We start from the raw sequence: 18,264 nt of genomic DNA on the forward strand, positions 1-18,264 counted from the left end.
CAAAAAAACAATTATACCATAATGTTTTAATTATGAACTTATTAATTATGTTTGCTTGTATTGTTAGCTTTTATATTGCACTAATGTGCACTTCTTACCTAGAAAAAGTAGAGGTAATGGTACTACTTGCCTGGATAGTGACATGGTGTGTGTTTCCACATCTACAGATAGGATTTGGAGATGCACATGGCAGCTTCGGTGCCTCAGCACTGTTTGAAGATGAGTCACTGCCATGGGTTGTATCTGAGCCTTCAAATGTAGGAGCATATAAAAATCACTACTCTGCTGCTGAGAATCTTCACTTTCCTCCCTACCTGCTGGTGGGCACTCGCCTCTTGTAGTTACAGATGGGCTTATACAACTGCATAACAGTGCTTGCTACTGATCCTAATTTCAGTGTAATTTGAGAAGCAATACATAAAGTGTCGTAGTGTTCTATTTAGGGCTGGATAATGATACATTTGCTGTAGCCTGTGGAAAAGCCAAATGCCCTGTGCTGAAAATGCTATGTGTTAATCTCCATGTGCTGGTCTATAGGCCAATCTTATTATCTCCTTTCTTCAGCTTAGAAACCAAGTTGATCTTGGGAACCAGCATGCTTATTAACTATGACGCTGCAGTGAGGCTCCACTTCCACCTCCTGTGTGTTCCCTGCCCAATGTACAGATGAGGCACCCCTTTGTTGCAAGGCAGATTTGGTAAGGGAAAAATGTGTGCAGGGCTGTTGTGTGAGGCTGTGGCACTGGCAAGGGCAGGTGGGACATTTCTGTACTTTGGTGCTGAAAGACAGCAAATGCGGGAGGCTCTTGGAATTGTCTCAGCCGAGCAAGGAACACCTTGCCGCACCCTGCTGTAGTGGAGGAGTCCTCCCGTGCAGGATTTCTCTGGGTGCACGTCTCTTCCCACTGGCTCCAGGCTGCTGTGGGCATCTCTGCCAGTCCCGGCCGGGTTGGAGGAAGCCGAAGGTAACTGAGCGGGGCTGGTACTCAGGAGAGGCAGGCAGAACCCCAGCACAACCCGGTGAGCATCGCTTCCACCTGCCCGCGGTGGACTGTGCTCTGCTCCCAGCCAAGCCTTGAGACGTTCCAGGGGAGAAGCGTGAGTGCGCTACTGCTCGTGATTTTTTTTTTTTTTTTTTTTAATGCGATCACGTTATTGTACGGCCTTTGGGAGGGGCTGGGTGGAGGCGGGCTGGGGATCGTCCTCGATCGCCGTCCGCCCAGGGGGATGGAGTTTCCAGAGCATCCCCTCCCTCCGTCCCATCCCGTCGCTGCTCTCCCCTGGGGTGGCGGCTCCCCGCACTTCGCCCCCGCCGGAGCGAGGGCGAGCGGGGCGATCGCCGCGCTTCCCCCGTCTCTACGCGGCGCGGGGCTGCACCGGCCGCGGAGCGGGAGCGGCGAACGAGTGCCGGCCGTGCCGGGAGCAGCACCGCCGCTTCTCCCCGACAGCAACCTGCACGGCTGGGAATAAAACCCCTCACTTCCCGCCGGGAAGGGAGGGCGGTCCAGACCGTGGAGCTTTCCTCCGCTCCGCTTTTTGTCGTTTTTTTTTTTCCCTTTTCCCCTTTTTTCATTCTCCAGGAGGAGAACGCCCCGAGCGCGCTTTCCGCGCAGTCCCGGGCTCGCCTGGGGGCGCCGGGCGCCGCCGCCGGGACGGAGAGGCGGGATGGCGGCGTCGGCCCGCTGGGTGTTGTGCCTGTGCCTGGGATGGGGCTGCCTGTGCCTGGCTCTGGGGGACGCGCTGCGGCCGCGCCGGGTCGGGCTGCGGCGCCGGGCTGCGCCGGGGGCCGTGCGGAGCAGCCGCGCCCGGGCGGCCGCAGGTGACGACGGCCCGGGGCAGCGGCGGCCCGGGCGGCCGGCGGCGGCGGACAGAGTGGCGGAGCACATGCTGCGGCTCTACGAGCAGTACCGCGGCGGCCGGGACCCACCGACACCACCCGGGCCCTGGCTTCGCCGGGGCAACACGGTGCGCGGCTTCCGCCCGCTGCCGGCAGGTGAGTGCGCACCGTGGCCGGGGAACGAGGTGGGGACCCCGTCGGGGCAGCGCTCGGCTCCCGGTGCGGAGCGCTCGGCCGCGGGGCAGCCCCGTGCTCCCTGAGCGCCGGCGTCAGAGCATCGCTGGGGCGGTGCCCGGAGGGCTCGGTGGAGGGAAGAGATGAGAGAATTGGAGGAGTATCGCTTCCTGCGGGGACTGTCGTGTTTGACGTTATGTCCTGTGCTTTAATTATTGCCTTATCGCTTCTGCTCTGCTTGAAGCATCACTGTCATCACGATGGCTGAGTACAGTGCGAGGGAGGTGGAGCAATTAGCGGATCTTCCCCGGAGTCCCCCATTTGTTAGTGGTGTTTTGCACGTGTAGCTTCGCTTGGAGCCAAGGGCTGATTTGTGCGTGAGGGAGCCGTGACATGGTTTGGGGTTTACTGACAATGAGATGCAGTGGCAGATGAGTTCAGCTGAAGCATGACTTAGGTGTCATAAATACTTCATCTAGGCATCTTTGGAAGGGGCGCTTGCGTCTCTCCGTGATTACACACACTGGCATGCACAGGTAGATGGGTGGAAATGTAAAAACACTTTCTGTAAGGGAGGGGGACGTGTTTAACATGCCAGCATCTCAAAAGAACGATGTCCTAGCAGAAAGAGAAGAAGTCACTATCTAGGTGCTAATCCTAACCCTTCCCTCTTGTGGTTTTTGTGCATGTGAGCTCCACAAGAGCTAAATGGAATGGCCAGAACCCAAAGATGAGCATCGCTGGCATGTCCTTCTCTTATCTGCTGCACCCCAAAACCTTGCTGCATGTGGGACAGCTGTCACGGCACGTGCAGAAGCCCCATTTGCCAGTCTCTTCTTTACACTGGTGCACTGACCCAGTGGCTTTTTCCTAAACAAGCATCTATCAGTAAAAAGGAGAGCTGACTGTGAGTTTCAGTGACTTGCTTCAAGTCCTTCCCATCCTCGGAAAGAGAGCTGTGGGTGGCAGGCTTCCTTGCTTCTTCAAAAGCAGCAATGTCTTTTATAAGGCAGTTCTGTGCAGAGATCAAATACAATGAGGAATCAGTGGCTTTTGGTGTCTTAGGTTTCAACCCTGCAAGTATTTGTGGCCACAGGAGAGGCTTTAGAGGAGTAATTACCCTGGGTTTGGAGCATTGAGAGCCAGGACTCCCCAGCTGCTGCTCTTACTGAAGAGCTCTCTTGCCTTTCCAACCTGACTTGTTGGCTCTGTGAAGTCTCATGTCGATAACTGATGCTGAATTAAGCCTACCAAGAGAGGGGAGGATATAATATTCACTACAGCTCACACCCCCCAAAAAAGGGGAGGTTGTTAATGACCCTAGAAGAGCAATATTTGCTCTGTTATACATATCTGATTAAAGCCATTTATTGCTCTAAACCTAGAATGTTGTTGGTTGAAATTCCATCTCTGTGGTCTTTCTGATTATATTTGTACTCTCACTTGATGTTGAGTGGCAGCAGTCCTATAAACACAGTGCTTGTTAATCCCTTTCCTCCTCCTCCAATACTTTCACAGATCAAGTGCCAAAGCAATAAATTGGTTTTAAAAATTGTTGACACTTTAATTAGTACTTATGCAAAATATTTAACCAGTTAGCTGTTGTCTTTCTCTTGCTGTTGGCAGCAGCAGCAGCTTATTTTGTGTGGTTATTGATGGCAGAAAAGTCGGTTTCCAGAAAGCCCTTATATTTGACGCGCCTCAGGGCGGTGGGTGCAATGGAAAGACTTTTTCTGACTTCTTCCTTGGGCCCAACTGCCTGACAAGGCCTGCCATGAAAATGGCACATCCAGCAGTATTTCCCTTTCAAGTACTTTGTCTCTAGATCCTCTGCTTTGACTGCTGCACTCCTTGGCTCCAAATTTCAGTCTTCCACGGGCTTCCCCTTCTCCTTAATGGGACGCATAAGTTAATTCAATATGTGACATTGCTATTACTCTTTCACATTTTACCAGTCCCTTTGCCGGCCCCTTCAGGACTCAGCTTTTTGTCTGCTAGGATCAGAAGTTCCCCAGAAATCCTCCTGTGTCTCCTACATCTACAGCAGGAGGTCTTGAAGCAAATTTTCAGTGGTTTCATTTGCAGTTTAACTTTGCAACTTAGTCTGACATTTTCAGGAGAGAAACTTCCTTTTCTGAAGCACAAATTTTCTGAACTCTCAAATGTAGCTGTGAAACCTTTCTGTCCTTGCTTTTCCTCTGCAGGGGCTTGTGCTTCTTCTGCAGCACATGGGAAAGGCCCTTCCCAAATCTCCCAGGTAACCCAGCAGACCAATTTTTGAGACTCTGGAGTGTTGTGTGATGAGGCCAAAGGCTCATAGGATTTGTTGAAACTCATCCCTTTTTCTAGTCAAAGAACAGTGGTGTCGCATGTGGCAGCTTTGGCCCTGTTACCAACAGCCAGCAAAACCCAGCTAAGACTGACTAATCAAAACAAGCATCCTTAAAAGCAAGTTTCTCTTTCTGTGGCTCAGTTCTCTGAGGGGATGGGACCAGAGCTTCAGCCCTGTGTGGCACCTCTTTGAAGCCTTCATCCCACACTGCCCTCAAATCTCTCATGCACCAAACTTCACAACCAGGCTGGATGGTTGCTTGTTTGGGCTGGGGGTTTTGTCCGTTGATTTTGATGAATGTTCATGTGATCATTCAGGTAAATTTGTTTCCTGTTAACCTTGCTAAATTATCTGAGAGTATAATTGTACAGTTTAAATAGCTCAGAGAAAGGAACCTTTGCCTGTGACAAAGCTGAAACGAAACCCCAGGCCTGAAATCCATGAGGAGTGCAGTAATGATGTACATCTTTCTCAGAGTGTTTAGTTACACTTTAACACTGTTCTCTCTCATGGACTTAACTGCTGTAATTTGTTTCTCTGTGTTTGAGTCAAGGGATGTTCAGCCTGTGATTTCTGCTGCAGCTCTTCTCACTGTTGCAGGACATTTCTGGGATGATTCTGGTAGTCCTTGTGTTGCTTTGGATGGGCATTTTTCAGTTCTTTACCTGTGGGTGCCACAGGACTGAGTGGTTTTCCATCTGTTGTGGCTCTAAAAGACATATAGGTAGGAGGTCAGGTGATCTGTGAGCCACAATGGAACAGTCGGGCAGTTCTGGCAAGGGAACTCTGAAGCTGTGGTCCTGCCCGTGCAGCAGTGTCTGTACACGATTGTTCTCTTCTCCTGAAAGAGATCTGAGCAGAAGTCTGCTTACCCTCAGCACTGCCTCTGGAGGTGTGCAGCTCGTTGCCCAGGCTCAGGATTTGGAGGTCAGATACAGCACGAAAAAATAAAAGAGAGCGGAAAGATAAAAGCCTCAAATGCAGATTAGGTTTGCTTCTGAAAGCATTTTTAATCCTAGCATCACTTAAGGAACACTGCTTGCAAATGAGTCCTGACTTTAATTGGAAGGTCCACCTAATGGTGTTATAGTGTAGCTATACAGTCAGAAATTACTTTAAACTCTTTTTTATTGACTGAAGTTCAAGTAATTTCAGGTATTACACCTGCCCCTAGGCCAATTCTTGTGGTTTTAGAACTATGTTCTCCTCCCTTTCCAAAGGTCTTTCTTTCCTTTGTTGTGGTGCAAAGTGCCCACGCAAACAGGGGAAATGGAGCGAACACAGGGAAAGCAGAGCCTCACCAGCTGCCATCAGCCTGCAGAAACCAGTCCAGGCCAAATGCTGGCCCCTCTGAGCACCAGTAGTATCAGGGGTTCTTTGCAACAAGAGCTTTAAAAATATTCAGTCAGGGGACTTCTGTTTTTTTGTTCTGTGTGTTTCTTTGGTTTGTATTTTTTTTTTTTTCTGCACTGCTGTAAACACAATGCAAGCAGTAGCGTCCTGGTATTTTTCAGGAACTTGACAAACATTAAGCTATGATTTGGGCGGATGGGCCCAAATCTGCAAACCTCTGAGGCAAATGGGCAGGATCTGTAGGTTTGGCCCCTCAGGACTGAATTTTCTGTCTTCTGTCACTGTGTGTCTCACAGCAGTGCCATGCACATGAGCCACATGTGTTCGCAGCTCCCAGGCGGTCCCTGTTTCTAGAACACATTGCTTCAGCATGAGGAGCTGTGGCGTCAGAGGACAGGCTGTGCACAAGTTGCTTTTCACCCCAGCAGCTGAAGTGCAATGAATCCTGGCTGTGAGGAAGAGTGAGGTCGGCTCTTCTGCCCGTATTTGTGTCTACTGTGGATGTACCCCCTTAGCTTGCTTGGCTTGTGCTAGCTTAGATGTTGTGTTTAGTTTTCACACCTGCTGTGGTCCTCCTGCTTAAAATATATAGAAAAGAGGTCAAGTGAAGCAGCAGCCAAGTAAGAGGAAGATGGGAGAAAAGAGAAAATCTGGCTTCCAAATCTGTTTCTGTTGAGGAACTTGTTCCTGTTTCCAGCTCCGAGTGAACTTTTGTATGTGGGCTGTGAACTGATGAAAACAATGTTTTACACCGGAAACACCGACACGTTCTTAACCAGGCCCTGGCACAAGGGCACCTCTTTAATATCTCCTTTAAATGATGGCTAATGGTGACTGTATAACTAAATAGTCCTTGTTATTGCATCCTTTTTCACCCGTGGGATAGATTTGGCAGTCCATAAAAATGTCAGGGCATCCTCTATAAAGGTAAATACACCACATGTTAGCAGACTCATTCCAGCTTATTGATGCCTGAAATCCCCCTTGTGATGGGAATCTGTTTGTGCCGGCAATGTTGCTCTTGACAGACCCATTGCACTTCCCTAAAAATACTTTTTTAATGCCAGTCACAAGCCTGCCTTACAGCTATGGGTTGGTGTGGGGAGGCGACGAAGTGTGGGCCATGCCCCTAAGATCCAGCAGGTACAGGTACTTCAGCTGCCATGCCAGGAGCTGGGTTCCAGCTGTTAGTAAACAGTCTGGAATGGTTTCCAGCAGAGCATGTCCTATGAGGCAAAAACAAAGCCTCGTTTCAATGAAATGAAGTTTTCCTGAGCAGATGATGTGTTTGTAGTTACTTTAAAGTTGCATCTTCCTTGGTGTGCCTGTAATTTTAAAGGGTAGTTTCTAGCCCGGGGAACACTTATTTCAGTGCAATGCTCACACCTGGGAGTCGGGTATCGGTGTCGCACAAGTGGTGTACTGGACCCAGTACTCCCAAATTTTGATGGAACCCCAGGTCATGCAGTTGGGTTTCTTGAGGCAGAATCTAGTGAATCCACAGATGTCTATGCTGGCCTCTAGTAACTGTTTTTGAGACGATTTTGGAGATGAAAGATGGTAGAACTCAGAGCCGCTGAAGCTTGGAGGTGATAGTGTAGGAAAATAGCACCATCTACTGCAAGTGCTTTGTCTTGGCACAGAGCTACAAGCTACAGGAATTTAGCTTTTAACCAGAACTACAGACTCCCTCTCTGTCTGCCCCATGCTGTCCAGAATTTCTTGATGAACAAAAGTAGCTTCCTTTGTCTTCCAATACAATATGCCAGTTTAGAACAGGCAGGATTTTTTAAGAGGCATTGGTAATAAAAATTAAGATGAAAACTTGTCCTTCAACATACAGCAGTGATTCAAATAGTAACTTCTTAAACAGGTGCCCATGAGACACCTGTCAGAATTCTGGCTTCTAAGACTGGTCTGCTCAGTGCTCTGCTAAATTACATATTAACCTTATTACATCAGTGGTTACAAAGCAAGCAGAGATCAGGTCCTCGTGTATGCCTAGTACAAGCGTAGTCAAGAGCTGGTTTTGGCTTGAGGAATAAAAGGCAGGATGGAATTCCAGGTAAATCTAGTTCCCTAGGCATCTGTTATAGTGGTACGTGAGATTTCAGCATGTGGCAAGTTACCTATGTGCTCTGTTGTCAGATTAGGCTGAATGTGTAAACAAAGATGATTCCTTAGATGATTTGGCCTTTGCACTGTTTTGGCCCTGTTCTCCTGAAGAAGACGTGCAGACGTTCCGCTGAATAAGTTTTTTTTTCCATAATTCCATGAAGCAGTGCATCTACTAGGTCAGGGAGAAGGTTCTCTCTTTCTAGTGGGACCAATTCCTGCTTTTTTAACATACTGATTGGAATATTATTTCACAAAAATGTTCAAAAGAGGAGGAAGCTGCTTGGATTGCTGGGGTAGGGATGGGGCAGCACCGGGAGAGTCCAGGCTTTTGCCACACTTACCTGAATGGCACTGGCCATAGGGATATTACAGGCTGGAGGCACTGAATGTCACACAGAACATGAAATTGTCAATGTCTGTGAAAGGTGAGTATTGGAAATGGTGTTTTTACTTGCCTGGGCAAGGGACTTCCTACCTTGTGTAGAAGGTGGGAGTGGTGTATGGTGGGACTGGTCCATGGCCATCTCTGTGCTTGTCATTGCTTGGACTGACCCTTTGGAGAGGCTTTTCACACGCTGTGGTGTCCAAAATGCATTTAATTCTGCATGCCCTCGTTTCCCTAACATGTCAGGTTGTTTCCAGCCCTTTTGGCAGGGCTGCAGACCATACCTTAGCTATACTGTATTTGAGTTTTCCCTACCAGCTTGGTTTTACAGCTTAACATTCTGATCGGTATTTCTCTTTCTCTGAAGGATGGACATAACCGCAGCACACAGGGAATTTTAAAAGAAAAATTACACCTTCCTCTTGAGCCTTGCTGTTGCACCTTGTGGGGGTTAGAATCCCCCACATGTTTTCCAGACCAGCCCGTGTCAGCAGCCTGTCCCTGGGCTCGGGCATGGTACCTGCGGTTAGCTCCGCTTCCTGGATTTCGCAGCTGTGGAAAGTGTGCACTCCTGCTTGGCACAGGCACATCCCAGGCGTAAGAAGGGTTGTCCTTGCCTTGTTCATCCCTGCAAAGACACGAGGGGGTGTGTCACCTCGCGACACCTCAAATCTGGTTTTTGGATTGGCTTTCTTTGGGCTGCTGGGGATGCTCTAGTACCGTCTGCCAGCCTTCAGCTGTATTAGTAAATACCTTCTAACTCTCACATGAAAATTGACCAAGTGTCCAGGATGGAATGTCTAAATGTACCCAGTGTAACTAATTGTTCTAGAGGGAAACTTCGGGCATGAGTAGTATCTGACTTAGCCAAAAGGCTGTCAGAGCAGCCATGTGTCTCCTCTGGATGAGATTTTTTGATGCCCATATTCTTTTTTTCTGATTACTTCTTTTTCTAGGGAGCCCCGAAGGCCAGGAGATGTACTTTTTTAACTTGACATCACTCACGGAATCTGAAAATGTCCTGTCAGCTTCGGTATATTATTATATTGGTGATCTGCTGCATGTGAAGTGGAACTGTTCCCAGCCCAGTGGCTGTTCTCATCATCGGCAGAGGAAACCTGAAATTCAGATACGTCTTTCAGTTTGGACCTTTCCTTCAGCTGGGAACCCAACTAGAAGCCTGGGACATTTCCTCATAAATGTCTCCTCTGCTTACCAAGATGTCCTTTCCTGGCAGTGGAAGGATATCACTCAGCTCCTGCATGAAGCAAAGCAAAACAACGAGCTGCTGATCAGTGTTAAAATGGATCTGACCAGCCATCATCCCTGGGAAAGAGCGTCTTCCTCCTACGAACCCTACATCCTGATTTACGCCAATGATTCTGCTATCTCAGAGCCAGAGAGTGTTGTCTCCACTTTGCGAGGACACCGTCATCCTCTGGCGAGGATCCTTCCCAAGCCAGAGGACCACAGGAGGAGCAGTGTCAACAACCGCCGGAGGAAACGCTCTGCCAACGTCCTGTTGCCATTGCAGAACAACGAGCTCCCAGGAGCCAAGTACCAGTACGGTGAGGACCAGAGATGGGAAGGCACAAAACCCTACAAGACCTTCCAGCCGCAGCTAGCAGACAGGGCCAGGAGTAAGAAGAAGCAGAGGAAGAGTCATCTCCAGAAGACCCAGACTCTGCAGTTTGATGAGCAAACACTGAAGAAGGCGAGGAGGAAGCAATGGAATGAGCCAAGGAACTGCGCCCGGCGCTATCTCAAGGTGGACTTTGCAGACATCGGCTGGAGCGAGTGGATTATTTCCCCTAAGTCCTTTGATGCCTATTACTGCTCAGGAGAATGCCAATTCCCAATTCCAAAGGTATGGTCTCTATTGATGCTTTTTCACTGTCTGTTACCATAAATGAGGCATTTTGTTTCCCATGTTAGTAAAAGGCAGCCAGTGATACAAGCCAGATCTGGAAAACTGTTTGGTAGGCAGCGCTTGTTGTGCCCAAAGGGAGGCCAGAGCCCCACCACAGGTAGAGACAAGGCTGCCCCGAGGGCAGAGAGCTCCAGCTCGGGCAGTGGCAGCTGTGGTTGGGGTGCCACAGAGTCGAGCAAATCACTTCTGATTCACTGCACTGAGGGGATCCAAAAGCAATGGATCTGGGCTCGCTCACTTTCAAAATATCCTCTGGTTGCATGTGAGTAGCAGGGGAGGCTCCTAGCAGGGATGTGCTCCTAGCCCTGTGACCTAGATAGATGAACTCTGCTCCAAATGTCCAGTGTCATTCTTAGCAACACATAGGTCCTGGAGGCTGCTTAAACTTGGGAGTAGGACATGGGATTTGAGGCTGGCCCAAAACGAGGGGTATGCACAAGTAACAGCTGCAGGAAACATCAGTAAATGCAGGGCTCTTGGACTCATTGCAGCATTCCATTCCAGAGTCTTTAGTCCTGCCACAGTGAAGCCAGAGCAGTTGGTTCCAAAATATATGTGGCATTTCAGTGTCTTAAGGAGCCTTTGAAAGTGATGGATGGAAGAATTACACCAAAGGGGGTGGCACCCAGACAAAGCAAGCTGCAGAAGGAGCTTGGAGGAGAAGACAACTTGCCTACCTCCAGCTCCAGAGGCAGGCCTCAAAGCTGAGCAGCACAGGATCTGCTACTATGGAGACTGTGTTTGCAGAAGGATGCCCTGACCCTCAGGCAATAACAGACTAGTGTGTGCCTGTGTGTACATCATGTCCCCTTGCTGAGGGCAAGCCCCTGGAGTTAACAACCTGTTGGGTAATGGAGAACAGATGTGCCCCCCCCCATACCTCCAGATGTGCATTTTTTTAGCCATGCCCTGGTTTGAGTCAGCTGGTTGACTGCTGTCAAACCCACATGTGTTGAGAGCATGACCTGGCGTGGAGCTTGTGGGCTGCAGTGACGCTCTCCTGGTCAGGAATGAGAGCTCGTAGGTGTCTTTGTGCACCCTGTTTGTGCCCCAGCTGCAGTGACACTCCACAGGGCAGCCAGGCTCTCCCGAGGGCCGTGCAGCCTGGCAGGTGCGGCCCCACCGCAGCCAGGCTTGCTCACAGGCTTGGAGGCAGCTTTGGAGGCAGCTCAGCATTTTAATCTCCCCTCTGGGCCTCTCCTGCTTCTCCCCTCTGCTGAGCAAACTCCTGCCTGCCTTCCACGACTGCGTGCTGCACGGAGCATCGGCGGCCCACAGGCAGCAGCCTGACTCAGCCCCTGTGCAGGGCACTGTGCAGTTTAGTACGCCCAAAGGGCTTTGGGGTTCCTGAGAAGCATGGGACTTTGGCTTTTGCTCCAGTCACGGTTAAATTCCCACTAGCTGAAGCTGCTTATCCTTCAGGGTGCAGTGCTCAGCACGGGCTGGGGTCAGCGTGCAGGATGTTCTCTGTTGTACCCTACCCAGTCAAACAGAGGTACCTCTCTTAGGACAGCATGTGTCCAGGCTGTTCCCACCGAAAGCCGAGGCTGTGCTTGAAATCCATTTGGTGCTGCTTAGCCTGAAGTTGCTTTGGTGCAATTTAGCTTTTTGGGGCCATGGATTTCATATCTGAAAGAGAAGGTTTATGAGGAGATGTTGCGTGGCATGTTTGGAGTCCTGGTTTTAGTACTACTGGCTACAGGAAATGGGATCTCAGTAGGTGTTCTACCTTTTGGCATGTAATCAGCAGGCTCAGAACAGCTGTTGGGTTCCCAGTTATTTTGGGGAGAATGCTGCCCAGCACCTGAGTAAGGAAACGTAGCTGGGCGCTACCAGAGCTTTCACGTCCCTTTGAAGACAGAAATGATGCAGAAATCTGAGTTGTATGATAATCCAAAATATGTTTTTAAATCCCTGGCTGCTTCTGCTGAGGAGTATAGGTACTCTTGCATTCAAAACAAACTGACAGAAATATCTTTGATCAGCTTAGATGGAGACTTACAACTTCATGTACTAATGTGCTGTGCAAAGGATATGACGAGCTGGAATTCACAGTTATTCCTGCGCTTTTTGCAGGTCCATATCTAACCATTAAGACTGACTTTTTTCCCAAGAACTAAATCATCTCTCATTGCAGCAAAACTGCAAATTGAACGTTTGGCCAAAATGATCTCATTCTGTATATTTCTCAGCGACATGTGATGGGATACACACTGAACTGTTTTGATTCCCCAGATTGTGTGTATAAGAACAACTCTAAAAACCAAAGCAAAAGTCCCTGGCTAAAAGCTATATCTTGTGCATTTTTCATACCCTTCTATCTCTTGTACAGATTCTTGGATCAGGAAGTATTTCAGGGTTCAGAGAAAAACTTTGTGATTTTCATTTCTCTGTGTTGGTTTTTTATTTTTATGAACATATTAATGGCTTCTGGTTTTGTGACCAAGCAGTTATCTTAGCAGGCAAATTTGCTTTCTGTTCAGAGCAAACCCAAGTGTGTCCCTTTCCATAAATTTAGGAATCTTTGTCTTTTGAAGTTTATTCCCTGAGGAAATTGTCTCTTTCATATGAGGCACAGCTGTCTTGGACGCTTGCTTCCTCAGCAGTGCCACTGGCTACAGATGCTCCAGCTGAGGGGTCTCTACAGGGCCCTTCAACAAAGCAATTTTATTGTAGAGTACATGAATCCATGGCAATGTGGGTGCAGTAACATGTTTTCTATGTCTTTCTCTTGCAGGCCATGAAGCCATCCAACCACGCCACCATCCAGAGCATTGTGAGAGCTGTCGGAGTCGTCCCCGGCATTCCCGAGCCTTGCTGTGTTCCTGACAAAATGTCTTCTCTTAGTATCTTGTTCTTTGATGAAAACAAGAACGTGGTTCTGAAGGTGTACCCCAACATGACAGTGGAGTCCTGTGCGTGCAGATAACGCCTTGGGAGGCCTTTGGGCAATGCCAGGTGATGGCTTGCTCTTTGGGGAAGGGGGGTGGGCAGGAGTCTCATCATACCTGCTTCGTGTTTGCACTGCCAATGCGTTTCCTTTGGACAAGAAAGAGAAAACATAAAGAAATCCAAGCAATGAGAACGGGAACAGGATGGATTCCAAATAGCAATTCCTTGGAAAGTGAATACAAACTTCATTTGTCTGTGATTCTGACCGAGACACAAGGCTTGGCAATGGGACCTGACTGTACCTGTTGGAAGCGAGAGGTGAAAGAAGAATCTGAAGACTTTTGAGACTGCCCAAAGGACATAGTGATCTATTTTTGTACAAGATTTTGGAAGCAGCGCAGGCTGGTACTTCTTGTCTCTGTTCTAATGGTGACTAATGGCAGGGGAAGTTAGAAATGTAATAGTCTTCATTTTAAAGCTAAGTTTCTTGCCTTAGGTTTTAGAGTAGTACAGCAAGGTGGCAAAACAAATCTGACATCCTAAAAGCTGTAGATTACTGTGCATCTCCTTGGTACGAGGTTACCCACCTTGTGTGCAAGTTCCTTTCCATTGACACGTACTCTGTAATTCAGCTCTTGGGAGCTCAGTGGCACAGGAGCTCAAAGCAGGACTGCTGAGTGCATCACTCTGACTTCTGCTACGGAAACTCAGCAGGCCAGGGCTGTGGGAATGCCACGCTCAGTCAAGTGTCCGAATAACTTGGTCACCACGTGTCCCAGAACACACTTGCAAATAATCTGTGGGGTGTCTGCCTGCGAGGGTGCTGTGGCCAGGTTGCGCAGTGGCCTCTTCTCCCAGGTAACAAGTGATGGGACCAGAGGTCATAGCCTCAAGCTGCACCAGGGGAGGGTCAGGCTGGACATTAGGAAGAATTTCTTCATGGGAAGGATGGTCAGGCAGTGTAAGGGGCTGCCCAGGGAGGAGCTAGAGTCACCCCCTATGGAGCTGTTCAGGAGAGGACTGGATGGGGTACTCCGTGCTCTGATTTAGCCAGCAAGGTGGTGATTCGGTTCTTCTGTACTCTGGGGGCCCTGAACTCATCAGCAGCAGTGCCACTCCTGGGACTGGGCTGGTTCCAAAGATTGGCACCCTCAGTTGAGGAGAGGCATGTGAATTTGCAGGATCGGTTGTTTAGTTGCTCCTCTTTCCGTGTAAAACCAGCATTTTTAAATGATTTCTGGGGAAAGGTTTATCTGTGTATAGTCTGTCAATTTAAAAAAGTGAAAATCACCCCCAAAAAAGGAAAAGTTATTTTGTATATGGAAAGAAACTTTTACAGATGCTTCTAATTTATTTTATATCCATGGCCCTACTAATGTATCCTCCTTTATCTCAGCCATGCAGTTTTCTCTGTCAGTGCAAAGATGAACTGCCAGGACTGTAGGAGAGCTCCAAAGGACAGGTGTGCCCACAGTGTGAAGGGCATGTTTCACTGCTGATGGATAAGCTTGTCTGGTCTGTGTTGTTTTCCTTCAGTAATGCGGACGTTGTGCTTGGAATTCCAGAGAAGCGTAAAATAAAATGACTTTAAAATGAAAATCCATGTCTTCCTGTATGGCACTCAGACATTTCCAAGAACATTCAAGGCTGCCAGGCAGAGCCTTTCCGGGGAAACAAAACCTGCAGTTTCTCCCACCTCGGCCCTGTGGGGCAGCGCAGCAGAGGGGGGAGCAGCACCTGAGCAGGTGGGGCAGTGCTGTGGGGTGCAGGGAAGATGCAGCTGGGGCTGGAGGCAGAGCTTGCAGGCTTCGCACATTTAAATGAAGGTGGAAAGCTGAGCTCCAAAAGGAAGGAACCAGAAACTGGTTCTGATAAATCCATAAGTATGGGAGGCCATATGAAGCTCACTGCTGTAAGCAGCCAGTAACTTCCACAGATATTTTAACTATTAAAAATGGTGACTTGTATTTTCTCTGGGCATAAATGACTTGGCTCTCCCATGCAGGATTCACTGAGGCTGTGAATTGCAATCCCCAGAGCATCTTCAGTCTTCTGGTGCTTGGGGCTGTGGCAGAAAACAACCCGGGCTGTCCACCCCGGTTCTGGATGTGCATTTCCACAGTTCCTCAGAGTGGGAAAAGGCCAAGAGGGGGGTGGGAAGGGCTTTCTCCCAGGCCTGGGCATCCTCAAGACACCTCTAGTTTGGTTTTTAAATGTTTGTTGTCTTTTGTTTCCCAGCCCAGGGCTAAACTGGGGAAAAGGTGGAGAGAGTAGCAAGCTGGGACTCCCATGTTTAGATCCATCCTTGGATTCCAGATTTTCCTGGTGGGTCTGTGCTGGCCAAAGGAAGGAGATGTTGGCAGTACCTGTTTGTTCACCTGTTGAGCTTGGAGGAGACACTGATCATGAAATTGCAGGGAACCTGCACTTGTGTAGTGACTGGAGGAGAAGCATCTTGCCCGTCATCCCCCCACTGGCATGTGCAGTGGTTGTTTCTCCTCTGGGTCCTGTTTCCCTCTGTGTCTCTGTATCCTTGCCCTGTGTTTGGCACTCTGTTTTTTATTCTGTCCTTCTCCACGCCTCGCTTGTGTTCCTTTTTAACCTCTGTGGCTCTGTGGTGCTCCCCGTGCCATTGTTCCTCATGTGAGCCTTGCATCCCAGTCTCTTCCTGTTCTTTTTTAGTCCCTCTCTATCATACTGCCCATCCCAGTTTTTTGGGGTTTTTTTTCTGGTTTTTTTTTTTTTGTTTGGTTTTTTTTGTTGTTTTTTTTTTTTTTTTTTTGGTTTTTTTTTTTTTGTTTTTGTTTTTTTTTTTTTTTTTTTTTGTTTGTTTTGGTTTTTTTTTGTGTGGTCGGGAGTGGTTTCCAATTTCATTCTGCACCCCATTCTTCTTTTCCTTCCTGTGTCCTCTCTGCTTCCACTCCCTCTTTCTGTCCCTTGCCTGTGACAGCGAACCTGGGGAGGAACTTCAAGCCTTCTGGGGGCTGTCCCCCCTTTCTTGTTGTGGCAGAGTCCCTTTTGGGGGGGATGTACATGTGGAAAGGGATTGAAGGAAGTGCTGCGCTGCTCTCCAGGGCAGTTTGACTCGTTCTGTGCCTTCTTTGGGGGCCAGGAAAAGGGGGTGAAGACTCAGGGCTCTGATGTCATTTGGGACACCCCAAGGTCCCTAGGAGGGGGAGCCACACTGCGGTGGAGGAGCAGGTGAGTGGCAATTGAGGGGGGGTCATGCTGGGTGCCATCCCCAGAGGGACCCAAAGCTGCCAGAAAATTCACAGGGGAGGGGTGTGTGTAGAATACTAAAACCTGGCAAGTGTTTCGTTTTTGTAGGTATTGGTAAAGAATAGGAATTTTTATCTCAATTCATTTTGCAAGAAACCCAGAGGAGTCCCAGGTGTGAGTTGTGAGGATGAGGAGGGGGCGGCTTCTGCTGGGGGCTCTTTTAGGGGTTTTACCTCAGCTCACTTTTGCATGGAGCTGCTGGAGGAGAGGAGTTTATGGGGGGCTTCCAGGGCTGTCTCATGGAAGGACGGCAAGAGCTTCTGGCAGGGTCTGGGGGATCACCTGGATATGCACTTGGATACGTGGAGCATTGCTCAAAGGAGATGCCCAGGGACAAACCTTTGTGCCAGGAAGCAGCAGCCAAACAGGTGAGCCGGTGTGCATTTGTAGCGGGGACTTCTTTCCCTTTTAAGTTTCATCTTGCCAATCCCTCCCTGGTGCCCCTAGGAAAAAAACCAAAATAAGGGTTATGTGGACAAAAGAAATTCAAATTGAGGGAAGCAACTCTTCTTCCATTATTTTCTGTGTTTGAAACTGGGAGGGATCCCCCTTCACTTGTGGTTTTGAGGGTATTGATTGAAGGAAAACCTGCCTTTTCCAGGGTGTTAGGGGTATCACAGAGGTGTCAGGGAATCCCTGTGTTCTATTTTAAATGGAAGGGGGAAAATATTGTTGTCGTATGATGGGTTTGACTTGAGGGTAGCCCCCCCATTTTCATCTTCCTAAGGTTTGAATGGAGGGGGCAGCCCTGTTGTCCCTCCTTTAAAAGGGTTTGGATTGAAGTAAAAATCCCCCTTTTACCATCATTTGAGGAAAACCCCTTTTCCTGCTATTTTAGGGGATAAAATTGAGGGGCAGAACACATTTATTTGCCCTTGTTGAAGTGAGGTGAGCACCTGAGTGTGGCGTCAGTTTCGGGGGTTGAATTGAAGGAGGCTGCAGCTCTCGCAGCGTTTGAAGGGTTGAAATCGGGGCTGTGCCGCTGCATTGGAGGGCGCTTCCTCTGCCCCTGGCCCGGCACCCAAGGCTGTGGCGCGGGAGCTGCTGGCGTTGCCCGGGGAGCTGCCGAGGTGGAAGGGGAATTGGCGCGGCCGGGCTGCCGCGGGACTGCCAGAGCCGCGCCGGAGCGAGGCGTGCGGAGCCGAGGGGAGCTTTGCCGGGCCGGCGGGCGGGGGACGCGGAGCGGGTGCTGCGCCGGTGCCGGTCGCTCCGTCCGCTCCGGTCGCGGGGTTCGGGCGGGGATCTTCCCCCTGGGCCCGGTGCCGGCCCCGCCGGGCAGGGGGAGCGGGCGGGGGGCACCCGGCGCGGCGCCGCCTCTGCCCGCCGCAGGAGCCGCTTTCCTGCCGGGAGCCGCGCTCCGCCCGCTGCCGGGAGCGCGGCTTTTTATTTTCCAAAGTTCCCTTACCTCGTGGTTTCGAGGTGGTTCTTAGGGATTTATTGTATCGTTTCATGCTGTTCGTAGATGGTGTGTGATACGGGAAATTGTGTTCTTCTTGAATGTTACAGTTCTTGCTTCACGTGCCGATGATATTTTTTTGAATTGAGTTTTGTTGTTGGATTTTTTTTTTTTTGTATTGTGTTTCTAAAGGATATGTTTTTTAAGGTTCACAATGGTTTTTGTGGCTCGCAGCATGAAGCAGAGGGTAGGCTTTCAATTTTGTTGTGGTGGCTTTTATTAGAGTACGTAGTGTTGGTTTTGGTGGGTTTGAGGTAGTGTCCCGTAGTTAATAGTGAGGTTTTTGCATTATTTTTAATCACATTATTGTTTATTATATTATAGGGGTTTTATGGATTTGGTTTGTTTGATTGTAGTGTACGTTTTATGGTTACGGATCATTTGGGAGATATGGTTTATGGTTATATTTATCTTTTGGCGTCGTGTTTATTTCTAGGTTTTTTTTTTTTTTTGACGGTTTGAGGCATTATGGATTCGTTGAGTTAGGAATAATTTTTTTTGTTGTTAA

At 49.1% G+C, this 18,264-nt stretch overlaps 2 protein-coding genes across 2 annotated transcripts in view; one reads left to right on the plus strand and one right to left on the minus strand.

Annotated features, from left to right (window-relative positions):
- The first annotated feature begins 715 nt into the window (after window positions 1–715).
- On the plus strand, window positions 716–14,620 carry BMP3 (bone morphogenetic protein 3). Its single transcript, XM_053941432.1, has 5 exons — window positions 716–755; window positions 916–1,098; window positions 1,581–1,993; window positions 9,156–10,066; window positions 12,867–14,620. The coding sequence occupies exons 3-5, from the start codon at window positions 1,666–1,668 to the stop codon at window positions 13,056–13,058; spliced, it is 1,431 nt and encodes a 476-aa protein (XP_053797407.1). The 5' UTR covers window positions 716–755; window positions 916–1,098; window positions 1,581–1,665; the 3' UTR covers window positions 13,059–14,620.
- Window positions 14,621–15,908: 1,288 nt separating this feature from the next.
- KLHL8 (kelch like family member 8) overlaps window positions 15,909–18,264 on the minus strand; it is a 60,426-nt gene continuing 58,070 nt past the window's right edge. The window contains exon 10 of the mRNA XM_053940128.1: window positions 15,909–16,743. Coding sequence (XP_053796103.1) covers window positions 16,716–16,743 — 28 coding nt within the window. The 3' untranslated portion in view covers window positions 15,909–16,715. The remainder of the gene's footprint in view (window positions 16,744–18,264) is intronic.

The sequence above is a fragment of the Vidua chalybeata genome, chromosome 4 (genome assembly GCF_026979565.1).
Source record: "Vidua chalybeata isolate OUT-0048 chromosome 4, bVidCha1 merged haplotype, whole genome shotgun sequence".
NCBI classification, from domain to species: domain Eukaryota; kingdom Metazoa; phylum Chordata; class Aves; order Passeriformes; family Viduidae; genus Vidua; species Vidua chalybeata.

Excerpts from the sequence above, each read along its gene's own strand:
- BMP3 (XM_053941432.1), top strand. The coding sequence starts at position 1,666 with ATGGCGGCGTCGGCCCGCTGGGTGTTGTGCCTGTGCCTGGGATGGGGC. Across the intron at positions 1,994-9,155 it reads CTTCCGCCCGCTGCCGGCAG|GGAGCCCCGAAGGCCAGGAG; the intron begins GTGAGTGCGCAC and ends TTCTTTTTCTAG. Across the intron at positions 10,067-12,866 it reads GCCAATTCCCAATTCCAAAG|GCCATGAAGCCATCCAACCA; the intron begins GTATGGTCTCTA and ends TTTCTCTTGCAG.